The following is a 15,550-nucleotide window of genomic DNA, read 5'->3' on the forward strand; positions in this document are numbered from 1 at the left end:
TCAATGCTAACACTTGCTTCCTCAATGCGAGCTGCCATTGTTGTTGGAATCTCACGGGCGCTTCTCCACTCCAGGACACACCCGCCCTGCGTCCTGATTGGACAGACCATAAATTCGGTTCCCAGCAGGTTCCCAGATGTATGTGAGTGGAGCTAGGCGGAGTGAGACATGCATCTGGCTGTTGTCAGGTTATATATATAAACAATATACAATGATTTGTTCTTCAACAGGGTATATACCCTGTTAAAGCTGCAGTCTGTAACATTGAGGAGAGAGCAGACTTCGACTGAAAATTTGAAGAAAAACAGGTTTCACGCCACTCCCCCACCCTCTCTGCTTCACTCATGCCCCACCTCCAAGCTCCACCCCTCTCACAGCTTCTGCGCGGCTACCGCATGCAACCACAAGCGTCCAAGCAGCGTGCAACACGGCATGGAGTGTGAACCGGTAAGAGCGATTACACTCACCTCCAAGCAGCTAGATATAAGATGCTGGTTATACCGAAGTTTGCCGTGTAAGCAGTTGTCGGCAGGGGCAGTTAGGGCAGTTTCTCTTTCGCTGGTGGCTGTCGCTCCGCCATGACTTCCACGCGCGTCCTCCTGACTGCAGCAGCCGGGCAGCAGCGGCAGGTTAAGCGGTGGGGGGTGGGGGGGCGGGATTCAGCGTGTGTGAGCTGTGATTGACACTCCATCAGACGCTCCTCTGGCTGTGATTGGTTGTTTTGACTCGTCCCGAATTATTCTTTCCAGATTGAAATACAGGCAGTAGGCGGTACCAATTGAAGCAGTTTCTTTCACAGGTTACATATCACATGTACTGCTGTCTGGGCATAGGGACAGTTTTAGCCAATATGACAAAAAAGTGATTTTTAAAAACTTACAGACTTCAGCTTTAAGTAGGGTATAAATTTAAATCAGCATAAATAAGGCTTAATCAGCCAGCAAACCTTTATTTAATAAAAACATTACTCATAAATAACCTTTACAACATCTGTCATTCAGAATATCTTCTGCCCTAAGTGATACGGTAAACAGATTCATATCATCCAATCAAAAACTAGTCATCTTCCGTTTTAGGGGAGAGCGGGTCAGCCGAGACGCCCTGACCTCCTTCTCCCCAGACGCCTCCTCCAGCTCCTCTGGGGGAAGCTTAATCCGTTCCAGGATCACCTGAGAGAGATGCTCTACAAACACTGATCTAAAATAAATCGAAAATTCTTAAAATTCTTAAGTGTATTTGCCATTAATATGAGCAGATTAATAAGATGCTCTGCTATTGGAATGAGCATGTTGACCCATATAATCAGATACTGTAAATACATTTTTTATTTTAAATATAAATCAACTTAATACATTAGCAAATTTTCTCACCTGCTTAAATCAGGGGAAAATAAGTAAATTTAACTTAATATTTCCTAATATTTCAATTTATGCATCAAATGCAGACACACCTTCTGATTGCTGAAAATGTCACTAAGATAAAATAAAATTTGCATTTTATTATGGACAAATGTACAACTATCCTGACATTCACCACAAAAAAAAAAAAAAAAAAAATCGTAGATGTTATAATCCAGAGCAAAAATACTGTCCAACAAACAATAAAAAAAGTCTCCAGTTACAGGGAGGATAAAGTGAGTGTGGGGACAGTGGTTGGACAGTGGTTCCTTCATCCAGTTTAATCCATGGTGACATGCTGGCAGGAAGTACTATCTCCACTCACTACATCTAGACTTAGAAATACAGATGCTAACATGCAGCCTGTGTTGCTCTACATGTGCTCCAGATATCGAGTAAGAAGTGAAGGAAGTGGGAGCAGAGGAAGCAGCTTGATCCTGGTTGGCCCCATCATATCCCTGATCCGCAGACGACACAGCTGGCAGAGACTCCGGGGGGAACCTAGAGACAAACAGAGCAGGTTCCTCTAATCTGACCATCCAGGTTAAATTCAGCTTAAAATCACTGCAGGCGTACCTTCAAATGCCACAAGGAGCTGGTGCGTCTCTCCACCAGGGGGGGCTAGATCTACAGGCCGCCGTCCGTTACCGTCTCTGAGCTTAGCTTCAGCTCCATGGTCCAGTAGAACCGACACCAGATCTGCACAGTCCTGTCTGGCAGCTGCATGTAGAGGGCTTTCACCTCCTCTGCCTGCATTAACACTGGCTCCTGGTCAGACCCAGACAAAGAAGGTCACAACAACAGCAAGATTTATTAAACCCTGGGGCCAAAAACTGATGACATTGTTTAAGTTAATAGGAGGATTAGTCTGTTTTTAGGCTCTTAAATTCTAACAGTGTGACATGATGGTTCCTGAACTAAGAAATAAAGAAAAGATTTTTGTTTATTTATTTTTTGTACAGATGTACCAAGACAGGAGATGGTGAACAAAAGCAGACAGTTAACAGTTTGGTTCTGACCCATAATCAACCTTATTCAATATAGCAGCACTCTTTAGTGTGAAAGCTGTTACTGAGTGAAGAATACCAAAGTTAGTTATTGGCTATCATGTTGCTGAACCTGATTCTGATGTTGTTTGTATGAAGTCTTTTAAAGGACCAACATCATGCAGGAAAACTGGTTTACTATGATAACTGTAGCCTGTACAGAAGACTGAATTCAAATCTAAAATACTTTATTAATCCAAAAGGGGAATTTAAAATAAGATAGTTTCAGTTAAATGCCACATATGTTATTCAAATAAAACTATCTCCCAAACACAGCTTAGAGGAAGTGGGAGAGTATATGTAGCTGTTAGGAGGATGGATAGAAAGGGCTTACACACCTCTGTCCAACAACATCTTGGAGCAGGCGGTGTGTCGGTGCAGACAGCTGACATAGAGAGGAGAGCCCAGGTGGGGGAGCTGGTAGTCTGGATCTGCTCCATGAGACAGAAGGGACTCCACACACTGGCTGTTTCCTTCACACAGGATGAAATCATAATGTTACAGACAGACATAGAAAATACTGTTTCCCCTGTTAGCTGGAAGAGGACTTCTGTCCTGGTGACCTATGATGATCTGTTTACTTTCTGGACATTTGTTTAGAAACAACAATGTTAAATGTAACTGTTAATACAACGAGAGGGTTCTTTCCTTTCTACACTCTCTGAGAAACTGTCCCTCTGGAATTAAAGAACCGAATTAAAAGATACGAATAATTAGAAACATCACTTTAAATGAGCACAGCATGGATCCATTGAATTCAAAATCTGTTCACTGTACAGCATTCATATATTCTGTGAACACTCACTAGTCAGTTTATTGAGTTCACCTGTTCAGTGTTTCATTAATGCTAGTAGCAAATCTCATTGCAGCGTCTCACCATTTAGGCATGTAGTGAAAAGTCAGAGAGGGCCTTCAGAGACTGCTCAGAGAGAAAACTCAGTTGGAGGCAGTGCTGAGAACCAAAGTACCGCGCTGATGTCAGAGGAAGGTTCAGGTTAAAACCTTAAACCTTTGAGGGCTTGAAACCACGTAATGAACAGGGAAGACAAACAAAGGTGGAGTCCTACAACCAAAGAGGTAAAAACCACATAATTGATTCCATCACTGGCTGCACCTGTCAAAAGCAGCACTGCGTAATGTTTGGCCATCTGGGGGCGCTAGACCTGTAACTACCAGGTTTAGCGCCCCTGGAGGCCACTGGCGGCACTGCACTGTAGCCAAATCAACCAGTATCAGCAGACTGAGAAGTCCTGGAGACCAGGAAACATTCACCCTCTAGATCAGGCATCCCCAAACTCAGTCCTGGAGGCCCCCTGTCCTGCATGTTTTAGAGGTTTCCTTGCTCCAGCACAGCTGATTTTAATTGAAAGCTAATTAACAGACTTTTGCTCTACTGCAATCATTATAATCAGCTGTTTTAAACAAGCGGGCCTCGAGGACCGAGTTTGGGGATGCCTGCTCTAGATTAAATACATTTAATCAGATAAGGGTCAGAACTAACAACACCTGTTAGCTTAGTTAACTCTCGTGTTTAAGAGCATCTCTCACATAAAGCCGTACGTTAGCATTCCTCTGAGATAAATCAAAGCAACGTTTAAAAACGCTTTTAACAGCACAAAATGTCTCCCAGCACTGAACGCTGGATCACACCACAGAGAGATATATCATGGTTAACATCCACCTCATTGTTAAATAGTCTGACGGTATGTCATAGCAACATATGCTGTAATTTAATGAAAGTAAAGAAGTCTGAAGTGTTACACATATTTCATTCATCTTTATTATTCAGTAACCTAATATGTTCCTGCATTATATAATATGAATGATATGATAGTTAAATACAGCGGACTCAATAAATTGCTCCAATATAATTATGTGCTTCCTTTTCAAATTCAGCATATTATTAAATAAACTGAAGAGTTCATTAATACCACGTACAGTTAGAGCATTTTTCCCAAAATCTCTAGACCCAGCAGAATCCCACTTAACAATGCCACATGTAGATAAGATATTTACTGCTATCTTAGACAACAATAAGTTAAGTGGATTAATGGTGATTAGTGATCATTTTCCAGTCTTTGTTGTTAGCAACAATTTCTATATAAAAAATAAGGATAAAAGTAATCCACAGTTTAAGAGTAAGAACAGAGGAATCCCTCAAATCTTTCACAGAGGACTTATTGAAACATAACTGGGAGTCTGTTTTGCAAGAACATAATGTCGATATAGCATATGATAATTTTTCTGAATATCTTTAAAGTATTATACAATAAAAACTGTCCATTAATAATGTTCTCTCATAAAAACAAATACTCAGAAGCTCCATAGATCACAAATGGTTTACAGAATGCCTGTTAAAAAAAAAGGACAAATTATATAGAGATTTATTAAGGCATGGGTCTTTGGAGGGAGAGAATAAATATAATATAAAAATAAATTAACTGTTATAATATGAACAGCGAAACAGGATTATTACAGTAAATGATTAGATAGAAATAAGAAAAATATCAAAGGAATTTGGAATGTATTGATTAATTTTATCTAGAAAAGCTCGGGAAAATTAAATTCTGCAGTTTTTTGTAAATAACGATGATAATTTTAAGGAAATGAATGATGTTGTACATAAATTCAATAAATATTTAGTGAGTGTGGGACCCAAACTGGTAGAAAAAATCCCGCATTCTACAACAACTGGAGCTCTGAATGAAACATTAATCAGTAGAAATCTTTATTCAATGTTTCTCACTGCTGTGAGAGAAAGGGAAATGAAAGATATTGTCAATAAATGTAATAACAAGAGGTCAACTTACTGTGATGGCATTGACGTGACAGTAATCAAGAAGGTAAGTTATTCCAATTTATAAATCCAGTGACATACACCATTTCACAAATTATAGGCCTTTTTCTCTACTTTAACAGTTTTCCAAAATTTGGGAGAAATTATTTGTGGATAGATTAGATAGATGCATTAATAAACATTAACTGCTTTTTGAAAGTCACTATGGATTTAGATCACAAAGATCTACAGCAATCAGTCATTGAATTGATAGAAGTCACCAGCGCCTTATATAATAAGAAATCTGTAGTTGGTGTATTTGTTGATCTAAAAAAAGCTTTTGACACAATAAATCACAAAATATTAATTAAGAAATTGGAGTGTTATGACATCCAGGGAGTACTACTGCCCTGGATGAAAAGCTATCTAAGCAACAGGCAACAATTTGTGCAAATGGATGACTGCCAGTCATTGTGCTTGGACATTGTTTGTGGTGTCCCCTAGGGGTCAGTATTGGGTCCAAAATTAGTTTTCCTTCATATTATTGTCATCTGCAAAGTTTCTAGAATACTTACTAGGGGTGTAAATCACATCCATCATGGCGATTCAATTTAGTATCGATTTTCTGACCCAACAATTTCATTATTTTTGATACTCAAGAATACACCACGATACGATTCGATTAATTGTTTGTTTTTTTTTTGTTTTTTTTTACCTTTTTTGCAGGCAAGACAATCTTTCAAATTTGAAATAAATCAATGAAAGCTGTAATATCATTATCCGTTTTTTTGAGAAACAACAGCAAATAACAGAAGTAGAAAAGTTCTACTCCACCTATTCCTATTAAAACCTCATTAACTAAAAAAAAATAATAATGCCCCTGCGTTATAGATTCTAAAAGGCTTTGCATCAAAAAATACTGCACAAAATCAGTGCAATGAGTGCAATGCAATACCTCCGCTCCAGAGTGTTGACGTCCCGACCCCTCCACAGACACTCCGCTGCTCCTCTCCCAAATTGTAGCTGACCGCAGACAGGAGGCCGGCTTGTTTTGTTTTTATGACCGAAATTGCGGAAAACAACTCGTGAAGTTTGACCCGCTAGAAGAGCGAGGTGCGCGGGAACGCTGGGACCCTTTTTCCACCTGGATCTCCGCTCTTTTTGGCCCTTGTGTCCCTCCGTCGTCGGACTAAACTCGCCCCAACTTCCTCTCTGCCTCGACCGTATCTAGACCCACAGCGTGTAGCACAGACCACGCTTCAATTTTTAGCATAAATCAAAAATGTGTCAAGCTTACTGCAACACACTGCTGCAGGAGTATAACCAGGAAGCGAGGTAAGCAAAACAGGTTTAGCGGCACCGCAGCACGGGAGGAAGAATTACGCCCAGGAGCAAATGGATAAAAACAGACCGGAGGGAAAAAAAATATAGTTTTGTATCGATGCATCGATCCAACAGCCGACGATCTGATGCATCGATACAAAACGATTATTATTTACACCCCTAATACTTACATTTGTTTTGTTTGCCGATGATAGTAACATCGTTCATACATGTGATCAGCATATTTGGATCAGCTTATGGCTTACGTCAACTTTGACTTATATCGACTTAAGATATGGTTTGATATCAACAAACTATAATTAAATTTGGATAAAACCAAGTTTATGTTGTTTGGAAACTGCGAAAATAAAGAAAATTTACGTATTCTGATAGATATTGTGACAGTAGAGAGAGTTAAGGAATTTAAGGTCTTGGGTGAAATTAACGCTAACATCTGCATTACATCTGAATGTCGATGTAAAATAGTGTAAATTAATGTATATATATTCATCCATCCATCCATCCATCCATCCATCCATCCATCCATCCATCTTCCTCCGCTTATCCGGGGTCGGGTCGCGGGGGCAGCAGCTTAAGAAGGGAGGCCCAGACTTCCCTCTCCCCAGCCACTTCTTCCAGCTCTTCAGGAGGAACCCCAAGGCGTTCCCAGGCCAGCCGAGAAACATAGTCTCTCCAGCGTGTCCTGGGTCTTCCCCGGGGCCTCCCCCCGGTGGGACGTGCCCGGAACACCTCACTAGGGAAATGTCCAGGAGGCATCCTAAACAGATGCCCAAGCCACCTCAACTGGCTCCTCTCGACGTGGAGAAGCAGCGGTTCTACTCCGAGTCCCTCCCGGATGACCGAGCTTCTCACCCTATCTCTAAGGGAGAGCCCAGCCACCCTACGGAGGAAACCCATTTCGGCCGCTTGTATCCGCAATCTCGTTCTTTCGGTCATGACCCAGAGTTCATGACCATAGATGAGGGTAGGAACGTAGATCGACCGGTAAATCCAGAGCTTCGCTTTTTGACTCAGCTCTCTCTTCACCACGACGGACCGGTACAACGCCCGCTTCACGGCAGACGCTGCACCAATTCGCCTGTCGATCTCCCACTCATTCATATATATATATATGTATATATATATATATATATATATATATATATATATATATATATATATATATATATATATATATATATATATATATATATATATATATTTATATATATATTTATTTATATATATATACACACAATTATATACATATATTAATGTACACTTGAAGGACATGAGGCATGTTGATCTAACCACATTATTGTAAAATATGTGCTTCATCTTCTCTTCATGTATAAGGAAGTTAGTGCAGCTCACATTGGTTCCTGCTGTGTTTTATTTACCTCTCTTGCAGGCTTCATGCAAAGGTGAAGGGAAGTGTGTGTGACGTGCGTGGGTGTGCGCTCCGCTTTGCAGCAGCAGCTCCATGCAGGCCACATTCCCTGAGGCACAGCAGTTGTATAGAGGAGTGACACCATCGATGGTGGCAGCATTCACCTGCATGAGCATGTGGAGTCAAACCCCCGCATTGCATTCCTGATTGTGAAACTTCAAGCATCAGTAGGACGGTACTTACATTAGCTCCAACACTTAGTAACGCTCTTACACACGCTACGTGTCCTGACAGACAAGCTTCATGGAGGGGCGTCACATGATCGATGGTGTTGATGTTTGCATGATATCCCTGCAAGCAGACACAGGATGGGAATCATTGCTGACTGCAGCTTTGATGCAGCAGAAAACAAACAAGTTTAACACCCAGAAACAGGTCTGGCAGCCAAGCCTCTGTATTGCCAACACAAAATAAGATTATGGGGGCCTCAATCAGTTTATTTGCACAATCTACTATAACATCATTACAGCTCTGGCAGTGGTGTTTACAGTCTCCTAATTGTATGCATAATCTAGTATTACTAAAAAAAGAAAAGAACTAGTATGAATTTTATAAACATGCCATGTGGGATCTACCTTTTGGCTCAAACTGCAACAATAATGTGCAAAAATAAACTTGTGCAAGAAACAACATAGAATATAGCTTTGACAAAAACATAAATTAAAATGTAGAAAAACAGACACAACTGAATCAAACAAACCACCAAATATCAAAATGAAATTTTCTCCAATTATCAGTTTGTCTGAGACATCTACATTAGTCATTTCCTGCCTGTGTGTTTATCTGAACTCAAGATCAATTTTTTTTTTTTTTTTTTTTTTTATGTATAAGTCATTGGTTTAATATGGATTTGTCAGGATCTCTGCACTGATGCCTGGGCTGATCATTTCACACACCTGCTTAACTCCACTCAGTTCTCATTACTCGCTCATCTGATCCACCTGAATGAGTCGTATATAACCTGCCTTCAGACCAGTCAACAGTACCAGATTATTTCGAGTCATTGGTGAAACTTATTCCAGCATTCTTAGCTCTGAGTTTCTGATCCTGACCTGTCTGCCTCTCGACTTCTGAGCCTGCCTGTTCTCATCTGATTCTGATTGCCTGACCTGTCTTCTGGTTTCCACCTAACCTGACTAACTGCCTTATCTCTGCCCGCTGAGTACCGACCGGATTTGTTTCCAGCCTGCCGTCATCCACCCTGTCAGCTGCTCTGTGAATCATACCTGGAACTATGACCCGACTCTGTCCTGGATTGTCCTTTTGCACTTCACCGTCTCTCTGATCTCCTGCCTCTGACCATGTACAATGTCCCCTACCTCGTCTTTTACTGTTTATCCTGCTCATGTACGTCTTCACGATTCTGACCGCCTGCCTGTTGTTGGGATATATTGCCAAAATGGAGCTAAGCCAGTTGGGTGAGCCATCTGAAACCATCCCCCTTTTCTTTTCCACTAAGAAGAACAATGGATTCCCGCCACAAAAAAGAACAAAGGATTTCCAGAAGACCACTGTACCGACCCACGGTGGGAGGTGGTCCCCTTAATCACAGACCAATCAGCTAATACTCACACAGGAAGTGCCCCCACGTCACTCGTGGTTTAAAACCCAGAGCGCGGACTCCATTTTTCCTCTTTGTCCATGGGTTTTCAAAGCCCATCAGGAGAGGCTCATTTCACGTGAAATACCAGAAGAAAGCTAACTGGAAGTAGCTTTCGTTTTTCCTGCGTCAAAAGTCACGGATCGCAGTGTTCCATCGTGCATAGCGGCTGCGCCAACTGGGGAGACGGAAGCCTTTGAAGCTGACAGCGGATTGAGTGCGTCTTTTCCCTTTTTGTACGGACCGGCTGAGGAGGACGCTCCTCGCCGATCATTTCCGCAAAATTCATCCTCCATGACTTGAGAGCACATCGAGCCCTCTGCTGTAGCACCGAACTGACTGAACTTTCCCGAGGGCGGACCCGGTGCCGAAAACTCTGCGTGGCCGCAACCAGGCCACGGTTCCCTTGGAAACACCACTCCTTCATGGACCGAAGGCAACTAACAGTAAATCAATTTCCTTTCCTTTTCGATGCATTAATGAGGTGCTGCGCTCGGCGAGATAGACAGGTAGATTCAGGGATTTGAATTAATGCTGATTTTTAAACTGTGCTGGTTATAAGAGTTGGTTCATTTGGTTGAAGTAAGTGTGCTGTGAAACTGCAAGTGATATTTCTTTCCCATCTTTCTTTTCCTTTCCTATCTTCTTTTGTTTCTACCTTAAGACCATTATAGAATTGCCACATTCAACCACGTGGGGGCCATCTTGATTACAGACTGCCAACCCCCCCACATTTTTTCTTTGTTCCTCTCACCACGTGGAAAAGGGGGAGTCCCTCATTTAATTACATGCCCTTCTCACACACAGGTACACTGTTTGTTAATGTGTTTTGCTAAACGACTTCTGCTTTTTATCATTTACCAATTTTTAAGCTGGATGTATTAATTTTATGATTAATTGCACTGTTATCATCATACCTGCTGCTAACGGACATTAGAGAATGTATTCATATCTGGCATATTTGAATGATCTCAGAAGCCAGTAAACGGACTCTTATGGTTTTATTCTTTTGTTTTCTATTTTGTTTTATTCTTTATTTTCGATTTCTTTAAACTAGTCATTTAATCTACCTCGTGTTTATTTTTCTAGTAGCGTGTAGTGTTTGCATAGATGTTAGATTTTCTGTAATCCTAAATTATTAGAATAAAGACTTTGGTTAACTTGTAGTGGTTATGGTCTTTCATATAGCGGAGGATTTATCACTCAGGTCAGATCCACCCCCCTTTTTGGTAATAGTGCGAATAAACAGAGATAAAAGGTTCTTTATTGATAATTAATAGCTCTGCTGGCCACTTAACCTGGGTCACTAGATTGGTGGAGACCTGGATTTTAACAGCCGGTCCAGGAACCCTCCAGAGGTGCATCCGCCACCCCGGTAAGTAGATAATTTAAAGCTACAATTATCCAATTAAGAACACTAAATTGATTTTACCTTTCGATAATTAGCTATAACTCCAGTTCTAGTTAATCATTTATTCATTATCTGCAGGATATTATTTTGCACATCACTGTCCTCCGATACTCCAGTCCTGCATGTGGGATTCTCTGTTTGACAACCGCCTCACTGGGTTGGCGGCCCGCCAGCAGGGCTCTACCTCTACTCCTGGACCAGAACTGGACATTAAGACCAGAGGTTCCCGCTGTAGACACTGACACCGCCCACTCCATTTCTCCACTCCATGAATACTGGGTCCACCAGTTCTGAGCCGAACAGGTTAAAGACATTTTGAACTAAGTAAATTATTTTAACATACACTATTTTATTTTGTTTTATATATATTAAAAAAAAATCATTATAAATTAGAAATTTATGAACATCCTACCTCAGCCAGCAGCCTGCGTAGGACCAGGAGGCGACCCTGAGAGGCTGCGTCATGAAGTGGAGAGCGATCTGCCCAGGAACCTGCATTAGAAAACACAGCATTATTCTTCATTTTTAAAAGTTTATATATCTCCTTTACTCATATTTCAACAGTGTGCTTGTTCAGGCTAGTTAGTCAGAATGGAACAGCAGTCATCATTACATGTTAACATTGACCACATCAGTCAGCTTCTGCTTAACATTTACCTCCATGTAGTCTCCAAAAACACATATAAATCAAGCTGCTGTTAATACATGCTCATATAGAAAAAGAGGGAAGATGGGGAAACATCTTGGTTTTAAGTAAATGAGGGTTTTAGTACTTTTATTGGCAGACCTATTGATAATGTTCAAAAAGCACTTAAATAAATCCCCTAACATAAACCAATGATTTAGACAAATAAAACCTCCAATTCAAAAGAGGTGGGCTCCTATATTGTAGCATCCGATGTTTGGTTAAGTGATGCATTTTGGTTATGTGCTGTATACTGCTAGAAAAATGTCAACCTTCAAAGTCAGAGAAATCAATATGTAAAGTGTAAACTATAATATGGTTTTCAACCGTGCTTCCCTTCCTCTTTGCACATAGTAGTTTAGTTTAGTTTAGTTTTACTAGTCCTAGTTAAGAGTTCTAAACTGAAATACGTTTGACTTGGAGCTGAATGATTTTTGTTAATAAACTCTTATATTTTGAACAGAAGTTGTGGTGAATTTATTCCGTGTATGTGCAGAATTAACTGTTTGACCATGATTAGTGCTCCAATCACTCTTTCATCTAGTGTTCTAACACACAGTTGGTAGGGCTGTATGTTCATAAACAGTATATAACAGCCGAAATAATATCTGATTAAATAAAGGTATTTGCCAGCCCTACCGGGGAGGGAAATAAACATCTTAAAGTATCAAAACAGTAGGATTAGAAAGCAGAATATTTTCTTACTAACTACGGTATCAAAGCCATATATGGCTGCCCTGCATTTAAAATGTACTGATAGCAACAGTAAGGAGAGTTTAAACAGCAGCACTTATGACAATTTACAGCAAATAAACGCTATTACAACCAAAGCAAAAATAATTCCACTGCATTACATTTTGATCACATGATCTTTAAAGAAAAGGATAATTGTCAGATTATTTGATTCAATGATTCAATTACTTTGGCAGATAATTGGTTATTAAAATACTCAGCAGCTGCAGCCCAACTATACACCCTGTTTTGGTGAATGTTAGTGCTGACTCTGTTATTAAAAGGTCAATCATATCATTATTCTGACCTACAACAGTGTGATATTTTTCTATAATCTAGTTAAGTTAATACATAAATGAAACTGAGATTGACAGCTCTCTGCATGTGTTTCTTGTTTAATGTTACAGTTAAATATTAACAAACTGACACATTAAACTCCTTCAATTGGCATCTAAGGTCCCAAGTCTTGCCTTCACTTAAAATTAAGGACATTTCTCCTTCAAATCTACTAAAAAAAATTAATGTTTGGAAAAAATAAAAGCTTAATCCAATCACTAACAGGCTCTAATTACTATTTTATTATTTTATGAAAAGCAGTTAGAGTTTCTGCAGTCCTGCTACCATACTGTCTGTAGATCAGCTGCAGGATATTTTAGGCTTGCGCCATTAGATCTCTCTGGGCCATAATACGGTGAGAAGCTGCGCAGGATTAAATGTCAAACACTGAACTGCTCCCAGTCTGAGCTGTTCTTTCATTCTTCCTGTTTTCAGGCCATCCTGTCCCCATGCAGCGAACCTACCTTGGCTGATCAGAACCCCCCAGCAGGTCCGCTTCCTCTCCGGGGAGTCACTGGATCCAGACTCCGGCTCCGCTGCTCGTTTCCTGGACATCCCTTCTCCAGCTGATCCTGCAGGGACTCCATGTACCGCGGCGGAGGCTCACGTGCTGCAGTCAAAACAGGACAACATGAGTCAGAGCGAGGGGAGGAGCCAGACCCGAAGATCACTCTGATTGGCTGACATTATTTGATAGTTTTTGCAGAATCAGGAAATAACAGTAGAGGAAACAAGAAGGATTTGGTTTTAATGGTACATTAAAATTATAATTATATTATATTATATTATATTATATTATATTATATTATATTATATTATATTATATTATATTATATTATATTATATTATATTATATTATATTATATTATATTATATTATATTATATTATATTATAGTAAAATATAACATGTGAATATCAGAATTCAATTTTAGTCACTAAAAACTGACCAGCTGTTTGCATTAACCTCCAGCAGATGTGATCTAATCCAACTGTAGTTAAAAGCCTTCAGCTGATCCAAAATGCTGCAGCCAGAGTTCTGATGGAAATTAAAAAGAGAGATCATATCTCGCCTATCCTGGCTTCTCTTCATTGGCTTCCTGTTAAATCCAGAATAGAATTTAAAATCCTCCTTCTCACATATAAAGCCTTAAATGGCCAAGCTCCATCTGATATCAGAGATCTGATTGTTCCTTATGTTCCTAACAGAGCACTTCGCTCTCAATCTGCAGGTTTACTAGTGGTTCCTAGAACTTCTAAAAGTAGAATGGGAGGCAGATCTTTTAGTTATCAGGCTCCTCTCCTGTGGAACCAAGTACCAACCAAGGTAGTTTTCCTCCCCACTGTCGCTGCATGCATGCTCAGTGTGATGGATTCAAGTAGATTTGTGATGGATCAAGTAGAGCCTCAGGCCGGCCGAGACTCTTGATGTTAATAAGGCCTATCTTTTTAGCCTAGCTTTTTATTTTATGCACTTTTATCTTATGCTATTTATTATTCCATTTAAATTTATTTATGGGTGGGTTTCCTGGTGTAAAATATGCAAGATATTGCTTCCTTACAGCTGCATCAATCCTGATTGTTCATTTTTAGGATTTTAGTTAAGAGACAGCAGATGGGGGTCAGATGTCATATGTAGAAGGGAAAGAGTGTTATGTAGTTGTGCTTCTGTGACTGTAGGTATCTGTCCTGTGTCATGTACTAGGGTTTGCAAAGGCTTTTATTTAATGCTTATGCATTTAGCAGATGCTTTTATCCAAAGCGCCTTACAAAGTAGACATGCATTTGTTTAAATTAGCCAACAATGTAAAGCACTTAGTGTTACCAGTGGCATGATAGTGTGCTTTATAAATACAGTCTAAAATGATTTGATTTTAAAAAGCCTTAAAAATATTAGGGTTTGAATTGACACAATGTAAACAAACAGAACTGAACCAAGTCACTGTCCATAACTATAAGTCACTTAAATGCCATTTAACCAATAATATAATGTATACACATCGAACAGCTGATGAGTGACACAATTAAAGATGATTGCTTATTATAGTGAACATTTCTATATACTGATCAATAACACACAAATAAAAGAAACTAAGTGATTCTTAACAAACTACAGAAATACACACTGGTGTTTACAACATTTTATGGCAAGTTTCAAATCTTTAATTTAAAAAATAAATACATTTTATAACTATGTAAAAGTATCTGAAAGATGTTTGATAAGATCTGATTATACTGTCTTAAAAATAAATAAATAGAATAAAATAATAATAAAAAATATGCTGCCATGAGTTAGCATGTAGTTTAATATTGATTTATACCAATAACTTATTGTATTACATAGAGTAATTATAGTAATATTTTCTCAGTTGTGTTAGATCTGGATATTATAAAATAGGTATTATTAAAAAGACTAAATTGAACTGATTAAAGTTTGTGGTGCATCTAGAGCCACAATCTACAGAGGTTTGCCTCAATGCCGTCAGAGAGAGTAAAACAATAAATTAACTTTGGTGAACCTGATTTATTTATTGTTGATGGGAAACTGTAGTAGTTTCGCCAGTCAGCAGGGGGCGGTAGTGACTCATCAGAATGGTTCCCCCACGGTTTGGAAGGGAAGAAGGACTGAGCGCTTATTCATCTCTACATCTGAACATCTACAGAGAACATGCGATGAAACCAGTTCAACCAGTTAACCCCAAACATTATGCACCAGTAAAGTAACACCACATACAGTCTGAACGGAACCGATGATTGGATTAAATCTTATTTTGTTTTTAACACGACGGTCTCTGT

At 39.6% G+C, this 15,550-nt stretch overlaps 1 protein-coding gene across 1 annotated transcript; it reads right to left on the reverse strand.

The window, feature by feature from the left end:
• Positions 1 to 1,753: 1,753 nt before the first annotated feature.
• Positions 1,754 to 13,383, reverse strand: LOC119772931 (ankyrin repeat and SOCS box protein 5-like). The gene is made up of 7 exons (XM_038269644.1): positions 13,221 to 13,383; positions 11,416 to 11,495; positions 8,176 to 8,283; positions 7,943 to 8,096; positions 2,782 to 2,916; positions 1,974 to 2,165; positions 1,754 to 1,898 (listed from the first exon to the last, which is right to left on the reverse strand). The coding sequence occupies exons 1-7, from the start codon at positions 13,309 to 13,311 to the stop codon at positions 1,771 to 1,773; spliced, it is 888 nt and encodes a 295-aa protein (XP_038125572.1). The 5' UTR covers positions 13,312 to 13,383; the 3' UTR covers positions 1,754 to 1,770.
• Between the last annotated feature and the right edge of the window lie 2,167 nt (positions 13,384 to 15,550).

Source organism: Cyprinodon tularosa, unplaced genomic scaffold (assembly GCF_016077235.1).
Source record: "Cyprinodon tularosa strain WSP-4 unplaced genomic scaffold, ASM1607723v1 ctg733, whole genome shotgun sequence".
NCBI lineage: Eukaryota > Metazoa > Chordata > Actinopteri > Cyprinodontiformes > Cyprinodontidae > Cyprinodon > Cyprinodon tularosa.

Bases quoted from the DNA above. Each gene is read 5' to 3' on its own strand.
- LOC119772931 (XM_038269644.1), bottom strand. From the start codon at position 13,311: ATGTCCAGGAAACGAGCAGCGGAGCCGGAGTCTGGATCCAGTGACTCC. The intron at 8,284-11,415 runs GTAGGATGTTCA...GTCTGCTTGCAG, and splicing joins TACGCAGGCTGCTGGCTGAG to GGATATCATGCAAACATCAA. The intron at 1,899-1,973 runs GTACGCCTGCAG...GTTTGTCTCTAG, and splicing joins GCTCCTTGTGGCATTTGAAG to GTTCCCCCCGGAGTCTCTGC.